This window comes from Lonchura striata, chromosome 1 (genome assembly GCF_050655825.1).
Source record: "Lonchura striata isolate lonStrDom1 chromosome 1, ASM5065582v1, whole genome shotgun sequence".
In the NCBI taxonomy this organism is placed as follows: domain Eukaryota; kingdom Metazoa; phylum Chordata; class Aves; order Passeriformes; family Estrildidae; genus Lonchura; species Lonchura striata.
In genome coordinates, this window is record NC_140703.1 from 81,601,872 (window position 1) to 81,618,896 (window position 17,025).

The window sequence follows — 17,025 nt, forward strand, 5'->3', positions numbered from 1 at the left end:
TTCTCTCTTGTTAAGGCAAACAATAAAGAACATTGAAACTCATCAGCAAGGACCCATGAATTTCAAAAAGATTTTGTATTTCTCATTTTGAAATACTGCAAATATGATTTTAGAAAAAAGCACACAAAAATCCCTTGTTTGAAGAAAATTTCAAGTTCAGAAATGACAACTTGGGTTGATGAAGAGTCTTTTCTAACTAACAATGTCATTACAAAATGCCTTAAATATTACCAAGCTCCAGCTTTTAAAGACATAGTTTTTGCCCTGTTATGTTCTCATTGACACGAGTTTTCAGGACATTCAGCAGTTAGAAGACTTAAAATTTCCTGTCTAAAAATTCATACATGGATATTGTATATCCATGACCCTTTAGCTTCTCTCCTTTCCCCACCTTTACTCTCCTGATGTGTTTTACAGGCAGAAAGCACACTCCTTCTCAGCTTATATTTTGCTGTATGAGAGAAGCCAGTCTCCTCTAGTGGAAGAGAACTTTAAAGATGTTTTTAATTTAAAAGAAATTTGATAGCTGTAGAATTCACAGATCATGCTTCCTCCTCTCAGCAGGATGGCACTGACATGTTAAAAAAAGCACAGCAGCAATGAAGTAAAGGTGACACACTTCCACCCTCCTTCAGCTTTTTTTCCCCCCACATAAGTGCAGTTCAGGGAATCCATGCAGAGATTTGGCACTATTTGTCAGCACCCAAACAAGTTATAAGATAAATCATGAAACCTAATTTTAGTCTTGGCTTGCAAAGCCAACATCGCTGCTATCCTAATGCCTATAATTTGGCTCAGATAAAAACGCTTTGGAGGCAGAATTATTTAATTATATCAAAGGCTTTTGGCCGACTAAGGCTCAACAGGCTTCCAGCTGGCAAAGGCATTAGGGATGCTCTCCTTTACAAGGGGCAGGTTGCCTCAGGATGAAGCCACATAAACTACAGAATGTGATCTAGGTCTTCTCATGTTCAGGGGATGGCAAACATGGCTGTGCCCACAATTGCTTGAGCACTTTGGCAATTCACCTCTGCCTAACCACTGAGAACAATCAAATAACACTAACATTTCAGGAGATATGAGATTCTGGGTTTTTTCCGTTAATTGCAGCACCTCTCACAGAAAGTATTGCTGGGAGTAGAGGCTCCGTGGACTGAAGACCATGTCATAATTGCCAGGAGTGGGTCTTCTGTCAGCAGGACATTGTACAAGTTCTTGATATTTTATTTAAAATTTTATAACGACTTTGTCATAAAATCAATCGGAATATTTAAAAATGAATTAACTTTACATATTTGTGGCTGTAGCAGAACAGCTCCAGTTGCATCTTCAGTGTCACTGTGTTTGTTCATGTTGACTTCAGAGAAGGATGAGATGACAAATATTGACAGTGGTTCCAGACAGTGTTACCTGAAATAAACTTTTGTTCCTTCATACATTTTTACAGGAGCATTGTTGTTACACGTGTTCTTACTACTGTGAGGGGAACTGAGAGAACCCTGGTGCAAATATAAGTTATCCGGTACAAGCTCCCCGCCCAGGCAGGATCAGCCCAGAACACATTGCACAGGATTGCATCCAGACGGTTCTTCAGTATCGCCAGTGAGGGAGACTCCACAACCTCTCTGGCCATCTGTTCCAATGCTTGGTCACAAGCACAGTTAATAAGTTCTTCCTCATATTCAGGTCGAATTTCCTGCGCATCGGTCTCTTCCCGTTGCCTCTCGTTCTATTGCTCCCCACCACCGAGCAGAACCTGGCTCCATCCTTATGGCACCCTTCCTTCCATACTTATTGATGAGATCCCTTCTCAGCCGCCTCTTCTCGGGGCTGAGCAGGCCCACGGCCCTCAGCCTGTTTCTCACTATTCTGCGCCGAGCCCTCACACAGGCGGCGCTTCCCTCCCCCGCCATCCCCGACCTGCTCCTCCCCTCCCTCGCCCGCCCGCGGGGCACCAGCGGGCGAGACCATGAGGGCGCCCGTGGGGGGAGGGCGACCGAAGAGGCGCCGCTCACGGCGCCGAGGCGCAGCCGCGGCCCAGCCGGGAGGCGCTCGCCGCGGGTTCCTCCGAGGCGCCGTGAGGGCCCGCAGCGGGGCCGCGGCCGCCGGGCACTCCGCGCCTGCCCGGTCCCCGTGCGGCGGCGGGAGTTGGTGCGGGCCGGCGGCGGAGGAGGCGGGGGGCGGCGGGGGCGCGCAGGTGAGCGCGCGGCTGTGTCTGCTTCCGGCGCGCCCGCGGCCCCGCTCCGCCGCGCCGGGGAGGCGACGCTGGCGAGCCGCGCTCCGCGCAGGTAACACGGGCCGGGGGCAGCCCCGCCGCCCCTGCCGCCGCCGCCCCTCGCAGGCGCTCGGTGGGGAGCGAGCCCGGGGACCCCTTCTCCCAGCCCGCGGCTGTTCACTCCGGAGCCGACCGGCGGCAGCGCGGGGGGAGGGGCGGGCGCCTGGATGTGTCGGTGCGCTCCGCCAGGCGGAACCGGGCGGGCCGCGGGGGACAGGGGCGCTCCCGGGGCGCTGCAGCTGCGGGGCAGCGGCCCGAAGCCAGGGTTGCAGGAGGAGGCTGTGGAGCGGAATTCCTGCCTCCCATCTGCGGCGCGTGTCTGCAGACGTGCGAGCTGCTGAGATGACAGATAACACACACGCTGTCAGCTTGCCCTTTAAAAATGCTCGTTTAGAGCAAGCCAGCCAGCCGTCTAAATTTGTTTTTGGTAATTCTTGGCTTCCATAAACAAAACCTGCTTTTTTTCTCACGTCTTGAAGAATAAGAGGCACGTAAAAATAAAAGGGAACCTTTAACAGCTATAGGAGGAAAGCACTGGAACAGATTGAGGATGGTGTTGTCAATTTACAATCGATAAGGTTATAGTTACTGTAATTGTATGCTTGAATTACACTTGCAGTAAAAGTTTGCAGGATTCAGCACAATTAATACCTTAAATTTCTGTATGATGATTTATTAATTTGTATAAATTATTCTGTACTCCACAGTGTAATGTGACTGTAAGGGATAGAAGAGAGCAACCACAATCAAGAACATGTAGAAAGCTTTTAATTTTTAAATTTTTTTTTATTCGTGTGCTGATTTATAAGTCTATTTATTGTGTCCTCATCATCTCACTGTGGTGTATACTGTTGGCACCTCACAAATGATAAAAAGTGTATGTAAAAATTGTAGAGTTCTAGAGATGCTTAGGGAAAGATACCAGGTAGGTTGTGGTATCTTGAAGGGTATTTCAGCTCTTACTGGCTATGAGTTCAAAGATAAGCTTTGTGTATATTTTATGCTGATTGAGACACCTGTACTAACGTTACATTTTTTTTCAGGTACCTCGTTGATACCTTGCAGAGGCAATGGAAGCAATGATGAAAACCCTGTTGTAATTAAAACATTAAAAAAAGTATTCTTTGCTGTGCAATACTCTTAGTATCATTCAATGCCTACTATTTCAGAAGATGAAAAAGAAAATGGTTCTGGAAGTAATGGAAACACTGAAAACAGACCTGGGAAAGAATCCCCGGAAGCTTCTCTTCACGATCCTGTGAAGCCGTACTGCATGTCAGACGCCTCCACTGCGTCCTTGGTGTCTAGAGAAGATGGGCATTATCCATGGGGATGTCCTGTGACTCATACAAGAGAGAAATTTTATACCATCTGCTCAGACTATGCTTTTTTAAACAGAGTAACATCTATTTGTAAAAGTCCAAGTGCTTCAGTTAGTGCCTGCCTATCAAGTAGTTCTGCCTTAAATGTTGGAAATAACACACCTAATTTACTCAGCATTCAAACTGGTGCTTCAGAAATTATCTACAATGAAGATGCTAATTTGGAAAGCCTGCCTGGCAATCTTGGAAAGCTTCCACTGGCATGGGAAATTGACAAATCTGAGTTCAATGGCGTGAACTCAAATCTGAAGAACAAAGCAGGTGAGGTGGTGAAGTTTTGATGTGAAAGAAAAAGGCTTCATGTTTCTGGCTTGTTTGTGAAGGGAGCTGGTCAACACGTGTCCTGTGAGGAAGTTCCATAGAAGAGCCTGTACTTTGTTTCAAGGAACTTGCTCATCAGGACAGGAGAGAGTGAGAGAGAGGAGTGAAAAGTCAAGTGTAACTGCCGGGGAAGTGAATCCAAAGCAAGGCTGATTTCTACTTAACTGTGTAGTATTTGGTGTGGTTTCTGGTATCCTCATCCCACAGCCCTCTCCCTGTGTTGTTGGAGTGTTTTTTTTTTTTCTTGTTTTAGTAGGACCTAGTATATTATGCATCTGGATGTATGACTTCAAAGGAGGACAAAAATATTTCTGCTGTAGCACATGGCCCCGCTCTCCATTTTCTACTGTCACAGTGGCTTATAAAAAGGAAAAGACCTTGGGTGTATATAATTATTAATGGATTTGCATTTAAGTTTTTATCAGAAGCTGTAGCTGGTTGCAAGGCTAGCAGTGAAAAACAAGCATTTCATTATGTTCCCTGCCTTCATAATGTTAGGAGATGGGAGGTCCATGTTGGTCTGAGAGTCTATTTCTGGGATGGGTGATTTAATGCATTAGAGTAATCAGATTGACTTATCTCTCTAAACAGTTGGGCAGGTCATCATTAATTCTATCCATGATCTAAACACCATGTTGGTTACAGAGCTAATAGCAAGCAGCTTTACAAAGCTGCTTTAGACAATTAGACTATTGACAATTTAGATTATGTATTTGAGTTTTCTCCTTTCAATTAATGTTTAGTCCCAGTTTATGCTTACTAACACAACCGGTGTCTCTATTTGAGCTGTATACTATTACTAAAAGTATTCAAGAAGAAAGCTGCGGATGGCAAACTAGACATTCATTTGATTCTGAAATTTGATTTGCAGGCAACATGAAGAAACAAGGGACAAAGAAAAAATCCGTGGACAAAAAAAGCAAACAATACAGGGAGTGTCCTCAGCGTTCAGCTCTTGAAGACGTGAAGGAGAGAAAAGTATTGGACCTTCGGAGATGGTATATTTATGAACTCCTTTATGAAGTTATGAATTTTTGAACTACACTAACCATGTAGTTTCTCAGTAAACACTGTTGCTAGTTACCTGATTTCAAACTTCTCAGTAATGTCTTTGTAATTTTAGTAGAGATGTTAAACATACACACACTGTCTCATACATTCCAGAAGAAAAATTAGAGCTTCCCTCACATCCGTTGAAATTCTCAAAACATTTTTTTCTAAACATTCCTTTTACTTTCAGCAAAGGGAAAAACTTACGTGGGGATTCATTGCAAAACAAAATACAAGTTCAGTAGCATGGATAGGCAGAAAGTAACCTTAAATGTACCACTATTATGTTTTACTTCTGATTTTACTTTTTATTGGGAAATACTTGCTCAGAATGTCATTTCTATGCAACCATTACTGTATTAATATAGCTCACTAATTCAATTAGTTTAATGCATCTGTCTGATTCTAACTTTACATCTGTGGCACCAGAAAGTTGGAGTTAACCTAGGGAATCTGTGGCCCAGAATTGCATTCATTAGTAAATTGGTAGAAATGCGGTTTGCCACAAGTGTGTGTGTTAGAAGGGACTGGATAAAACCATTTTTGTATTAGTACAGAATCATACTTTCCTACAGGATCATTTGTACAGAACTCCCATGGGGCTGTTATAAATTTGATTTATATGAGATAGGGTAGTGCCGTCTGGCAAAGAAATAAATTAACATATTTGCTTAATTTTTGTTTTTAAGGATAGAGTTGTTTCGGATGTTTTGTTTGCTTTTTATTTTAATACAGGTGATACAGAAAATCAAAATAACATGGCACTTTAGTGACATGGCACACAAAAAAGTAATTCAGGTTTGTCATATACATGAGTCAAAATTACGTTACTAATATGTTTGAGGTTTTTTGTTTAAGGTATTGTGTTAGCCGACCTCAATACAAGACTTCCTGTGGAATTTCATCCTTAGTGTCTTGCTGGAATTTCTTATATAGTACACTAGGAGCTGGAAGGTAAAGTCACACATAGACTGCTTTGCTTTGCCTCTAGAGTGTCAAAACTATGTTTCTGATCACAGCACTTTTTTTTTTTTTTTAAGTTTACCCCCCATCACTCAAGAAGAAGCCTTGCATATACTGGGCTTTCAGCCCCCATTTGAGGAGATTAGGTTTGGTCCCTTCACTGGAAATACAACTCTAATGAGGTATGTTTGGGTCTTTTGATGCAGCTAAGAGATAGAACCTTTAAAAATTCAGGAGTAGTTCATGAATTTAAAAACAAAGCAGCTGACACATTAATCATCTTAAGTTTTAGAATAAAGAAGCATACCTGAGAACTCTGACAATGAAATTTCTTAAAGAGTTGTTTGCACTGGCCAATTTGAATGGTGTGATGTTGTTACACAGGTCAGGTCAATGTGAAACTCTGTTTGATTTTTGGTTCAGTTTGTGTAATTGTTATATAATACTCTAATTCTAGTCTCCTGATTAGGAAACTTTCTCTTTACACTTATTTTCCTATTTTTGAAAGTGCATGTTAAATGCTTGCTAATATGACTGAAATGGCCTGAAAAGACAATTGCTACACTGTTTGCATAATATAAAATGTAATTTAAGAATTGAAAATGAGATAGTGCTGAATCCTTGCTGCAATGGAGCTGTTCAGGAACACAAACATGGGCCTGGAGTCAGAGAACACTTTGAAATTTTTTATAACTTCTGCTCCACTGTTTCCTGATACTTAAAGGTTGGACGTAAATTCTTCATTTAGGTTTATTTTTGTGGTATTAAATTAATAAGACATTCGAGGATTAAACAGAGCCAAGAAGCATATTGTACTTGAGTGCTGAACATTTTGACAGGGCTTTGGAGTGTTACCTTTTGGTGAGATTAAAAACTTTTGCAGTATTCTTTCTTGCTTCATGGGTTATATTCGGTTTAGTTAATTTTTTTAGGGCAGTATAAAGTGCTTGGCAGATGGGGAAACAGGGCTGGGAGCTTTATGACTGAGATATTATCTTCAAACATGTGAATTTGAATCTTCTAACGTGGAAAAATTGCTGGCCTGTCCTCACTTAGTGCTGCAGTGGGGAGTTTCAGTATGAGGCTCCTGTAATGCTCAGGCTTCGTTAAGTTTAGGTGAGAGAAATCCAACAGGATAAGCAGCAAGTCTCACTTGAAGTGTCCTGTCTGTTGTCTTTGATTTCATTTATGTACCCTACAAGTCACGGTTGAAGTTTGGTACCTCAGAATTTATGTGTCTTTCTAAAGGCTGAGTAATTGAACATTAGAAGTGACTGGGCTAAATACAATAGGACTAACATTTCACATCCCGATCTTTGGTTATTGTGTATCTATGTCAAGTCTGGAAAAGCAAAAGGAAGGAAAAGGCTCTGTGTATTTATTTCTCTGTCTAGGATATGTTAAGTTTTATATTGGGTGCTGTGGTCATCTACAATCTAAATATTAGTGAGGTAGGTACTTAGTAGCACACTAAGACTTTTTTTCCTAAACTGTCAAAGCACAGGAAAAGTGTGAGAAATGAAATTGCATTTAATAACTCTTGAGTTACTACAACCTTTAAGCTTATTGTTTCAGATGGTTTAGGCAAATAAATGATCACTTCCATATCAAAGGATGCTCATATGTTCTGTATAAGCCTCATGGGAAGAACAAGACAGCTGGAGAAACTGGTACGTAGCTAATGCTAAAGTATTCATCTTAAAGTGTATAAATTGAAAAAACCTGCAGTGTGTAGCATTTGGCAGGACGAAGTCTGTAAGTAGTACTTCCAGTCCAGTATAAGGTATCAAATAGCTCCAAGTTGACTGGTTTTTCTGGTTTTACTTTTTTCTCTTATTTAGCTAAAAATTTCATTTATACTTTTGTTATGATAGAATGCATTCTGCTATGTATTCAGCTGTCACAGAATTGGAATTTTAAGATAGCCGGGAAAGCAACTGCATTTCCAGTTCCATGTTGTGGTGTGTGGGAAGATTTCTTTGCTGTCATCCACTGGGAGGACAAAAAGAATTTGTCCTTACTTAATATTTTATGCTTTTAAAATCCCAGTTTTAAAGGTAATTAACTTACCTGTTCTGTCTGGCTGTAGCTAACATCTCTCTCTAAAGCTAGGTGATTATTCTCAATTAGCGTATGAAGCTGCATTTTTGTCTACTTTCTAGGTGTGCTGTTTAAAAAATTTTACTTTCATGCGCACTTTATTAGCCTACAGTATGGTCTGGATAATTACCTTCTAACTGAAAGGTTCTTTGAAAGCACAAAATCACACTAAAAAGTTTTAGATATTATTAAATTGGATTTTTTTTTCTTGCATGCCTCTATATGTTCCTGAGACTAGGACACTCCAAGAGGCTCAAGATACCAAAATGTTTGAGTGTTTTCAGTATTATCATCAATGTGTGCCACATCTGACTTAGGGCAGCTAGGACTGCATTGTGTTGCAGTGTGTATTTCCTAGGTTAAGAGATACTTTTGGTTCTTTTTTTAAATTTGATTTTGATCTAAACACAAAGCACACTTTATATTGCATTTCCCTGGTACACACTGTGCAGCAGATAGTGTTTAATTTCCTGCCTGATACAAAAAAGTAATAAGTTTGAAATCAAAAGTGCATTTTGTGCATGCCTGTCAGGTCATGTCCTCCCACTTAAAAAGCAGTGTAACTACTTTGTTGTCAAATAGGTCTTTTTTTCTGCTGACTGTGTTACACAAGATCCAAGCACCCTGGCCTGTAATCTGATCTTTCTGTGTAGCTGCAGGGGCTCTAGCAAAGCTAACACGTGGACTGAAAGACGAATCAATGGCCTACATCTACCATTGCCAAAACCATTATTTTTGCCCAATTGGATTTGAAGCAACCCCAGTAAAAGCTAGTAAAGCCTATAGGTAAGATACTGTGTTTATGCTTATTTTAGTGGAAGAAACACAAAAACTTACTGCAAATTGATACAGTTTTTCTCCATAAATAATGGTTCTGTTTGTATCATATATAGCCTATAGGTAAGATACTGTGTTTATGCTTATTTTAGTGGAAGAAACTCAAAAACCTACTGCAAATTGATACAATTTTTCTCCATAAATAATGGTTCAGTTTGTGTCCTATAGCACCTGTCTGAGCTAGAAAAACACTACAATGTGCTTTGACAGGACTGACTTAAAATGAAACATAACTAAACAGACTACACTGAGAGAACTTAAAACAGAAAACTCTTAAGTGGTATTAAGAAATTGGTTTTTTAAGACCTTCTAGCCATGTAGAGAGAAGGTGGTTATTTTATTGAAGGACGAGTGAAGGTAACTAATCTGAAAAATAAAAATATATGGGCTGAAAAAAGGCCAGATGGGGGTTTTTTTAAGGCTAAACAATAAAAAGCCAGCTAATTATAGGGAGAATCTGTTCCTAGAGAGCTTGGAAGGGAAAATAAAGTGTGTGTATATTGCAATTTTCCTTTATAAACTAGAAGCAAAAAGTCTACAGTGATATTAATCCTTCATGAGGTGGATGTGATGAAATTTACGTTTAGAAACTAGTGCTTGTTATGGCAAGATCAGGGGTTGTGTAGATATCACAGGATGGTGGTTATGTAATTTTGTTGCATTGATGTTGACTAATGGTGATGGTAAACTCCAACTACTGGCACATAAAGCATAGAAAATAAAGATGTGTGAAGAATTTGTTACCAGGAATTGAGAGGGAACGGGGGGAGAAAAGCCGGAACAGATCTTTGTGCTAAGACATTAGGTCTGTTTTTTTTAACAGTGCTTGAAATGCTGGAGTACTTCTATAAGCTTAATATGCCAGTTATTTTAGAATAAAAATACAGTTCCCTGTATACTAATTTCAGATTTGTCAGAGTGACACTACTAGGATAATATAATGCAATAGTTGATATAGTTTTCAATTAAAAGCAGATGTTAAAAAAAGGTAATAGCATTAATATTCATATGGAATTTAGGGAGAGTCTTGCATTAAACCCACAAATTTTAACTTTGCAAATATTAATTATTGAGATATGTATTAGCTTTTGTAAGGCATTTACCTTGCTGCTTGATGTAGAGTGCTATATTTGTAGAGTACTCTATGGACTCTCTTGAGGAGAGTAGTTTGTTTTACCTCATTCACCAAGTCATATTAAGCTGTTTTTCCTCTCTCAAAGTAGTTGCAAACCTGGTATGTGTTAAAGGATTCTTTGGACTTTCTCTGTGTTCAGCCATTGGTCAGAATTTATTCGTGTTATCATAGAGTGTAAGTAGTCAGTCCCTGAGGAAATTAACAGATAGCAGAACTGGGGAATGTTAAATGATGAAAAGCATACGTCAGTAGTATAAGGTGAACTTCTGCCTATTTGCTTGCTGAGCAGTCTTGACTTTGACTTTGTTGAAGTAGGGTCACATCGAGGAAGAGAGAATGCTAGCTCTACTTTTAGAGTTCAAAATGATCGTTGATTGGGGTGATAAAGCATAATCATCTGAATCTGACTGGTTGCCAGTGTGAAGCTTATGATAAAGTTAATGAAAGCTTTTAAAATATGAACAAAAAAATACAGTTTTTTTATTGAGACTGAGTTCACTGACTTGCCAGGTTTGTGAGAAGAGTGTAAAAAAAATGGTCCCCAAGTAGCAATCCAACACATCAGTCTACTTGAGTTTACCAAAATGTTAATCTTGTGCTTACTCAATCAGTTAGGAAGAATCTGCACTAAAAGACCAAAGTGAAAAAAAAATTTACTAGATCCAATCTGAGGAATAATATGGTCCAATGTGTGGAAGCATAACATGCCTTTTAACTAATATAAATTTATATTAGTTAATAATGAGTGAGAACAACTTTCATTCTTTACCCATGGCTGAAATGGATTCTTAGTCACTAGTGATGTTATTTTTAAGTTAATATTAGCTTTCTTTCTTAACAACAGTTCTCTTCTAAAAATGTAACATGAAATAATAAGTTGAAGAAGCTTTTATAGCCTTACTTTAGGCTGGAGGTCAGACCAGATGAGCATCCTGATTTCTTTGTATTTTCTGCTCCTACTGAGGAAAAAAAAAGTTTTGTTTTCAGAAGGACTAGCATTAGATTTTGGAACAGTTCTTGTTTATCTGGTTTTGCACTCTACTTACTAAGTAAAGTTTTTATTTAAAAATCAAGCTAAGAAACATTTTAGGTCCCAAAAGAAGTGGTGGATAGGTTGCTAGGCTGAGCTTAGAGACAGTTCTTAGGTCACCCACAGACTTCCTGTATGATCTTAGGTTGCTGGATTTGGACTCGGGAGACCTGGGTTCAGTTCCCAGTTCAACCACAGACTTCCAATGTGACTTTAGGTAAGTCAATCAATCTATCCTGTGTCTTGGTTTCCCATCTTTGCACTGATGGAATACAGTGTTATTTTACAGGAAATTTTATGTAAGTAAACAAATTGTTCCAAGCAATAAGACCATGTGCTGTCTAATACCCTAGGCAGAAAAATGTCAGGTTTTGTCACAGTTGAAATTGATGTAGTTTTTCATCAGATAATTATACACAGGAAGTCACAGAGCAGTCCAGTGTATCTTGTCAGTTCTGCCCTAATACCTGTCAAAAATTTTCCTTGACAAGGTTACTGCAAGCTTTGAGCTTCTTGGAAGTTGATTGCAAAGTAGTATTAATTCAAAGGTTTGGAGTTTAGTACCTGGTATTGGATATTTAGAAGGAAGCACTTGAAGTTGTCGGTTTTGTTCTTACAGGCTACCCTACAGCTCTCAGTAACAGCTATCAGCCAAGGTATAGTTTAAAAATAATGGAAAGGACTCTCATGACTGTTAGACATCACAGTTAGGGAGGAAGCTGTTTATACCACGTTTATGTGGCATTCCACAACTCTTATTTCTGTTGTTTCCTATATACTTAGATTTGCATCATGTTACCAGACTGTCTTTCATCCAAATAAAACTGCTTTTAGTGAAAGTCTGTCTTCCTCCCAAATAACCTGTAGAAGTATCTCCAAAGTTTGCTTTCAGGCCTTGAAACAAAAGGTTCCCTCTATGCAATTGCAAGCACTATAGCAATGGAGCTGGTTTTTAGTTTGGCTGGGGAAACAATTTTAAATGTTAGAAAATCCTAAAAAGAAGAAGGAACTGTTAATATCTTTTTCTTTTTAGTATGCACAATAAATCTTACTAGAATTTATCTTCTATTGAACAGGGGTCGTGTCTTGCAGCAAGAAGTAGAATATTGGATCTTAATTGGCGAGCCCAGCAGAAAGCATCCAACAATACATTGTAAAAGGTATGTTACTTGGTAAGAATGTCAAACAATGTTTTCTTTCAAAACAGTATGTAGTTCTCTATTCAGAGTCACTGAGTGACTTTTTACTTCTTTTTAATGAATATAAACATGTGCATATATATGTATCTAATAGAAACAGATGCTGCTTTAGTGAGTTTGACCTCAAGGCTGACCCTGAAGTTATGTTACCTGTCAGAACATATGTGGGCTGCTGAGAGTCAAAGCCCATATCTCTTGTTTGAGTGTGACACAGCTCATATTAGTCAGGAAGAAAGGGCAGTCTCAGCTGTCTGCTGTCGTGCCAGTTGTGACTTAGAGACTGCATGGCCCTTGGAGGAGTTTACATTGGAGCTGAGGACATTCACAGGTTATGTCTGGGCTGTGCATAGAATGTTCTGCTGCTGCTGAGATACCCTAGCTCGGGTGCAGGTGCAGCCTGTACTCTGTTGTGTTATTTGCTTATCTGTGCATTCAAACAGTACATTTATGATGAGGTTTGACACAAACAAATTGTTGCCTAAATTAGATATACAGACTAGGTGGACAAGAGGGTGCTTTGTAGAAATATCATGGATTACTTATATTTAATAATCTTTTTTGTCAGTGATATGGGCTTGTCAGTAACTTCAAACGCCTGGGTATTCTGGACCACAAGATTAAGTGCAACAAAATTAAAATCACATTATGCATCTGATTAATGAGAAATGGCATATTGTAGGTCCCAAGGGTAGAACTTTGTTGTGTGGTATATTAGCTACAGATGGCACAGGAAGAGGTTTCTGAATATGTAATAAAACCCTTCGTAATACTAATTTTGATTGTCAAGAAATTCTTCCTCCTTCTGCACTGCCAGTGAGAGCTGGCAGAAAGTCCTGTGCTTAAGGAGAGGGGGGAAAAGGTTTGAGTAGTAATACATTTTCTGAACTTGGAGAAACAGGTAGTTAGACCTTGATAGAAATGAAAAAGTGATGTGCAGGTTTAAAGAGCTCTGGAATATAAAAATATTTATTTCAGTTAGGCTGGAAGTAATTATGAATCTTTGAAAAGCTGAGTGAATGGGGAGTGATTGAATTGATAGTTTAGAATTAAATAAAGTGGAGGAGTGAGTTGTGATGGGAGCTGTCTGGTAAAAGCACATTTAGTGTGTGAAAGAATCCAAGGAACTGAACAAAATAATACGAAAGGGTAGGAGAGGTTTAAATTTAAAAAAGGCTCATGTTTTTCCTTGCCTAAACCACACTTATCCTCTTTCTTTCCCAAACTGATGAATTGGTAAGCGTAATGAATGTAATTATGACTCATGGTGCTCTTACTTGTTTTGGAAGGTGTTTCCCAAGAGCAACAATAATCAATGTGAATGCTTTGATTAAAAGCAACACTTTTACATCTAGCTTGATGTTTTTAATTATGATGCCTTTGTAACTTTACACATTCATTTATCTTTAAATCACTGATAAGACTATTTGTGTGTATGTGTAGGTGAATCTTTGTGCTGCTGAGGTTTCATAAATATCAGCTGAGTAGTAATGCTTTTATTCTGTAGGTGGACAGATATTGTCACTGACCTAAACACTCAAAATCCAGAATATCTAGATATTCGACACCTAGAGAGAGGATTGCAACATCGAAAAACAAAGAAGGTAAGGTAAACTCACAAAGATGGCAGGAAACTCATCGTAGGTTTTTGCAAATTTACTCATACTTCAGCAGTATCAGATAACTTCACTAAAGGAATTTATTCTGTTATGAAGTGTTGCTGAAGACAAAGGTATAATGTGGGTTCTTGCATACCAGAGTCATTTAGATTTACTTGATGGACAAGATAAATATCACTAGCTTGGTGTATGCTAGGGTGAACCAGGATATCTGTGTATACAGAATGTATTTGGTCAGAATATTCAACTTGGTAGGTTTAAAAAGTAGCTGCAGCAAAAATGTTCTGCAGAGAAATTACAGACCCTTTGGGGTATGACCCTCCAATGACATTTAAGTGGGAAAGAAAGTACAGTTGAGTAGGATCATGCATAAAAGAATGTGTGCATCTCCCTTGTATGAAGTTACTGTCAATGCATGGGGCTTTCTTTCCTTTAGATAGGGTTATATCTCATGGGTGGAGGATGTTTTTGTGGTTTGCAGATTAAAACTCTCTGAGAAATAATAGAGGAGATGATTTCAGGTGTGAAGACTCTATGGAAGACTGTGTCAGCAAGATGAGAATGGACTAGAAGAGATAATTGCTGAGAAGGTAGCTAGAAAGTAGAAAAACACTAGCAGAAAACAAGTAGTACTGCCCCATTAAGGATATAATTGATAGCTCAAAAATATGAATAAAAAAGCAGTAATTTAATCTGGAAAATAATCAGAACTGATTGATGCAAGCTGTATATTTTTGTATATGATTTTGTGCTGTTTTGTTGTTTGTTGGATTTTTTTCCCCCTGGCTTGTATGTTGTGGCACTTCTTGTTTGTTTTCTGTTTGAAGGTATCATGTTACTTGCTAAAATGTTGATGTCAAATATCTATGTATGTTAGAAATGTACCTGTGGTATGCATTTAACAAAGAACCTTTTTTACTTTGATTAGGTTGGAGGAAATCTTCATTGCATCATTGCCTTTCAGAGACTTAACTGGCAAAGATTTGGTCCTTGGAATTTTCCATTTGGGAATGTGAGACAGAATAAACAATCCCAAACACAGGGACAAGGAATTTCCAAATCTGAGAGTGAAGACAATATATCTAAGAAACAACATGGGCGACTGGGTCGGTCTTTCAGTGCTAGCTTTCATCAAGAATCTATGTGGAAGAAATCTAATCTTCGGGAGAGGAGAAACAGTGGATATCAAAGTTACAATGATTATGATGGAAATGATTAAAATTAACTTTAGATTATAGAGTTGATACCTTAAAGTTAGTTTTAATCAAAACATATTAGGGATTTATTAGTCCTAGAACACATAAGAATAGAAATTATGGTATAAGATACAGCTTCATAATTATTAAATAAATATGTTGATATGGTTGCAATAGACGAGATCTGATGTATAAAGTAACAGATAAGCACAGATTATTGTAATTTTGCAATCAAAGGTGAATATGATAGCAAAATCAATAATTTCTTTTGAAATAATTGTACTGTGTCCTGATCTGTGAAAACAAAAGAGCAGGTTGAAATCAGTCGATGTAATAAACAGACTTCATTGAATATATTTATTGTTCAAAAGCATGAAAAATTATAACATTATAAAAAAGGGTTATTCTGCAAATGGTGTAAGGATAAAAGAAAACATTGCCTTTATTTTTAGCACTTCATTTTAGTAAGGCTGCCCATATCCAGTGCAAATGGAAAAAAAAAAAAACATCACATAGGTTAGAAAACCTTGGATTTACAAAGAGAATGTAGATTCTCGGTTTAAGTCCTATTTGACTTCTGTCAGTCAGATAATCATATCTTGTCAAGAAGGTCTCAGTTTCTTTTCCCTTATCTGGTTGCCTGTTTTTGACTGTGAGGAATCACCTGTTTGGGGACAGAAATTCTCTATTATTTTTGCTCTGTGGGTAAAGGGGCTGAATTCTTACCCTGGAGCCTCCTGAGAGCATGGACTCAACATAAGCTTATGAAATTCAGTATTAAAAGCTGCATTTAGCATTAGCCAAATAAGCTAGCTGAACACTGAGTTCTGTTGGCAGTTCTTTTCCTTATTCAGTCTTGCAATCTCTGTCCTTTGCTGCTTTTTTCATTTTGTGTGAAGGGGATGCAAGTGCTGAAAATTGCTGGCTACCCTGATGATATACCTCTCAGCCAGCACACAATTCAAGCTTTTTCAGGTGTCCCAGGTGCATTCTTTTTCCCTGATAAATCCAGTTGTTTGCCCAAACACATCTCAACAGTTGTGTTGTTCTGTGTACAAATGTTCATACCTGCTCAAGGATTAATTTTTTGACATAAAAAGATTTGTCATGGAATGCAGGGGTTTTGTAGGTTGCTGCTTTTGTTAACCAAAAATGGGAGACTTTTAGACTTTTGTTCATTCAATAAAATTTGTTTTCTATCTTGTTGTTTGCTTTTAATTTGTTTCGGAAATGATGGCCCTACATTTAGTAGAGGTCTTCAGCAAAATAGGTAAGTGACAGATCAGAGTTGCAACTACTGCTTAGCAAAGTAGGTAGGATTTCTTTGGTCATAAAAAGTGATGCTCATTGCAACCACTGTGACTTCTATTATTTAATTTCTCAAAGCCTGCAGCCTCATGACTAAACAAAACCCATAGGTTTTGAAATTTTATTTTCTGTGGGAACTATTTTCAGAGCCTGTTTTTGCAAGCTGAGTTTGGGCTGAGGGCTCAGCTTTTATTGGAGTACTTGAGCTATGTTCTTTAGGGGATTCAGGACTTACATAGCCAGAGTTACATGTGTGTCTCATAACTTTTGCTTAATAATGATAGTGGCACTGAGAAACAGGGTCTCCTCTGATGGTACTGGCTGTTCTGCTTAAGTAGATTGGGATGAAATTCTGGTTTTACAGTTATTTTGCTCTTGGGTTGGAGACTGTCACACTTTATCCACAGAGTATGTAGTATAGGGATTCTTCTATTATCAGCAGAAGCCAAGTTCATGTCCTTGGGGTTGTGCTGCAGGGAGCTTTCCTTAGGGATTTCCGGTGGTGGGATGCCTGTAGTGGGGGAACTGGAGCTGTGGTTGAGGCAGAACAGGGAGAGCGCAGGCTGCAGGGGAAATAATTTTTGGGAGTTGGAAAAATAGGACTACTTTTGGT

At 38.8% G+C, this 17,025-nt stretch overlaps 1 protein-coding gene across 5 annotated transcripts; it reads left to right on the plus strand.

Moving 5' to 3' along the window:
• Positions 1–2,074: 2,074 nt before the first annotated feature.
• Positions 2,075–16,303, plus strand: BIVM (basic, immunoglobulin-like variable motif containing). Of its 5 annotated transcripts, none has more exons than XM_085581863.1 (11): positions 2,075–2,197; positions 3,319–3,918; positions 4,850–4,976; positions 5,887–5,982; positions 6,069–6,173; positions 7,567–7,661; positions 8,745–8,877; positions 11,239–11,310; positions 12,170–12,253; positions 13,797–13,893; positions 14,837–16,303. In XM_085581863.1, exons 2-11 carry the CDS (start codon positions 3,429–3,431, stop codon positions 15,125–15,127), a joined length of 1,590 nt encoding a protein of 529 aa, XP_085437989.1. In that variant the 5' UTR covers positions 2,075–2,197; positions 3,319–3,428; the 3' UTR covers positions 15,128–16,303. The 5 variants fall into 5 exon arrangements, with proteins under 5 accessions (XP_085437989.1, XP_021385901.1, XP_021385902.1 ...); XM_021530226.4 differs by having other exon boundaries at positions 2,196–2,288; XM_021530227.4 differs by lacking the exon at positions 11,239–11,310 and having other exon boundaries at positions 2,196–2,288.
• The last annotated feature ends 722 nt before the right edge of the window (positions 16,304–17,025 follow it).

Excerpts from the sequence above, each read along its gene's own strand:
- BIVM (XM_085581863.1), top strand. The coding sequence starts at position 3,429 with ATGCCTACTATTTCAGAAGATGAAAAAGAAAATGGTTCTGGAAGTAAT. Across the intron at positions 3,919-4,849 it reads AAATCTGAAGAACAAAGCAG|GCAACATGAAGAAACAAGGG; the intron begins GTGAGGTGGTGA and ends TTTGATTTGCAG. Across the intron at positions 12,254-13,796 it reads CCAACAATACATTGTAAAAG|GTGGACAGATATTGTCACTG; the intron begins GTATGTTACTTG and ends TTTATTCTGTAG.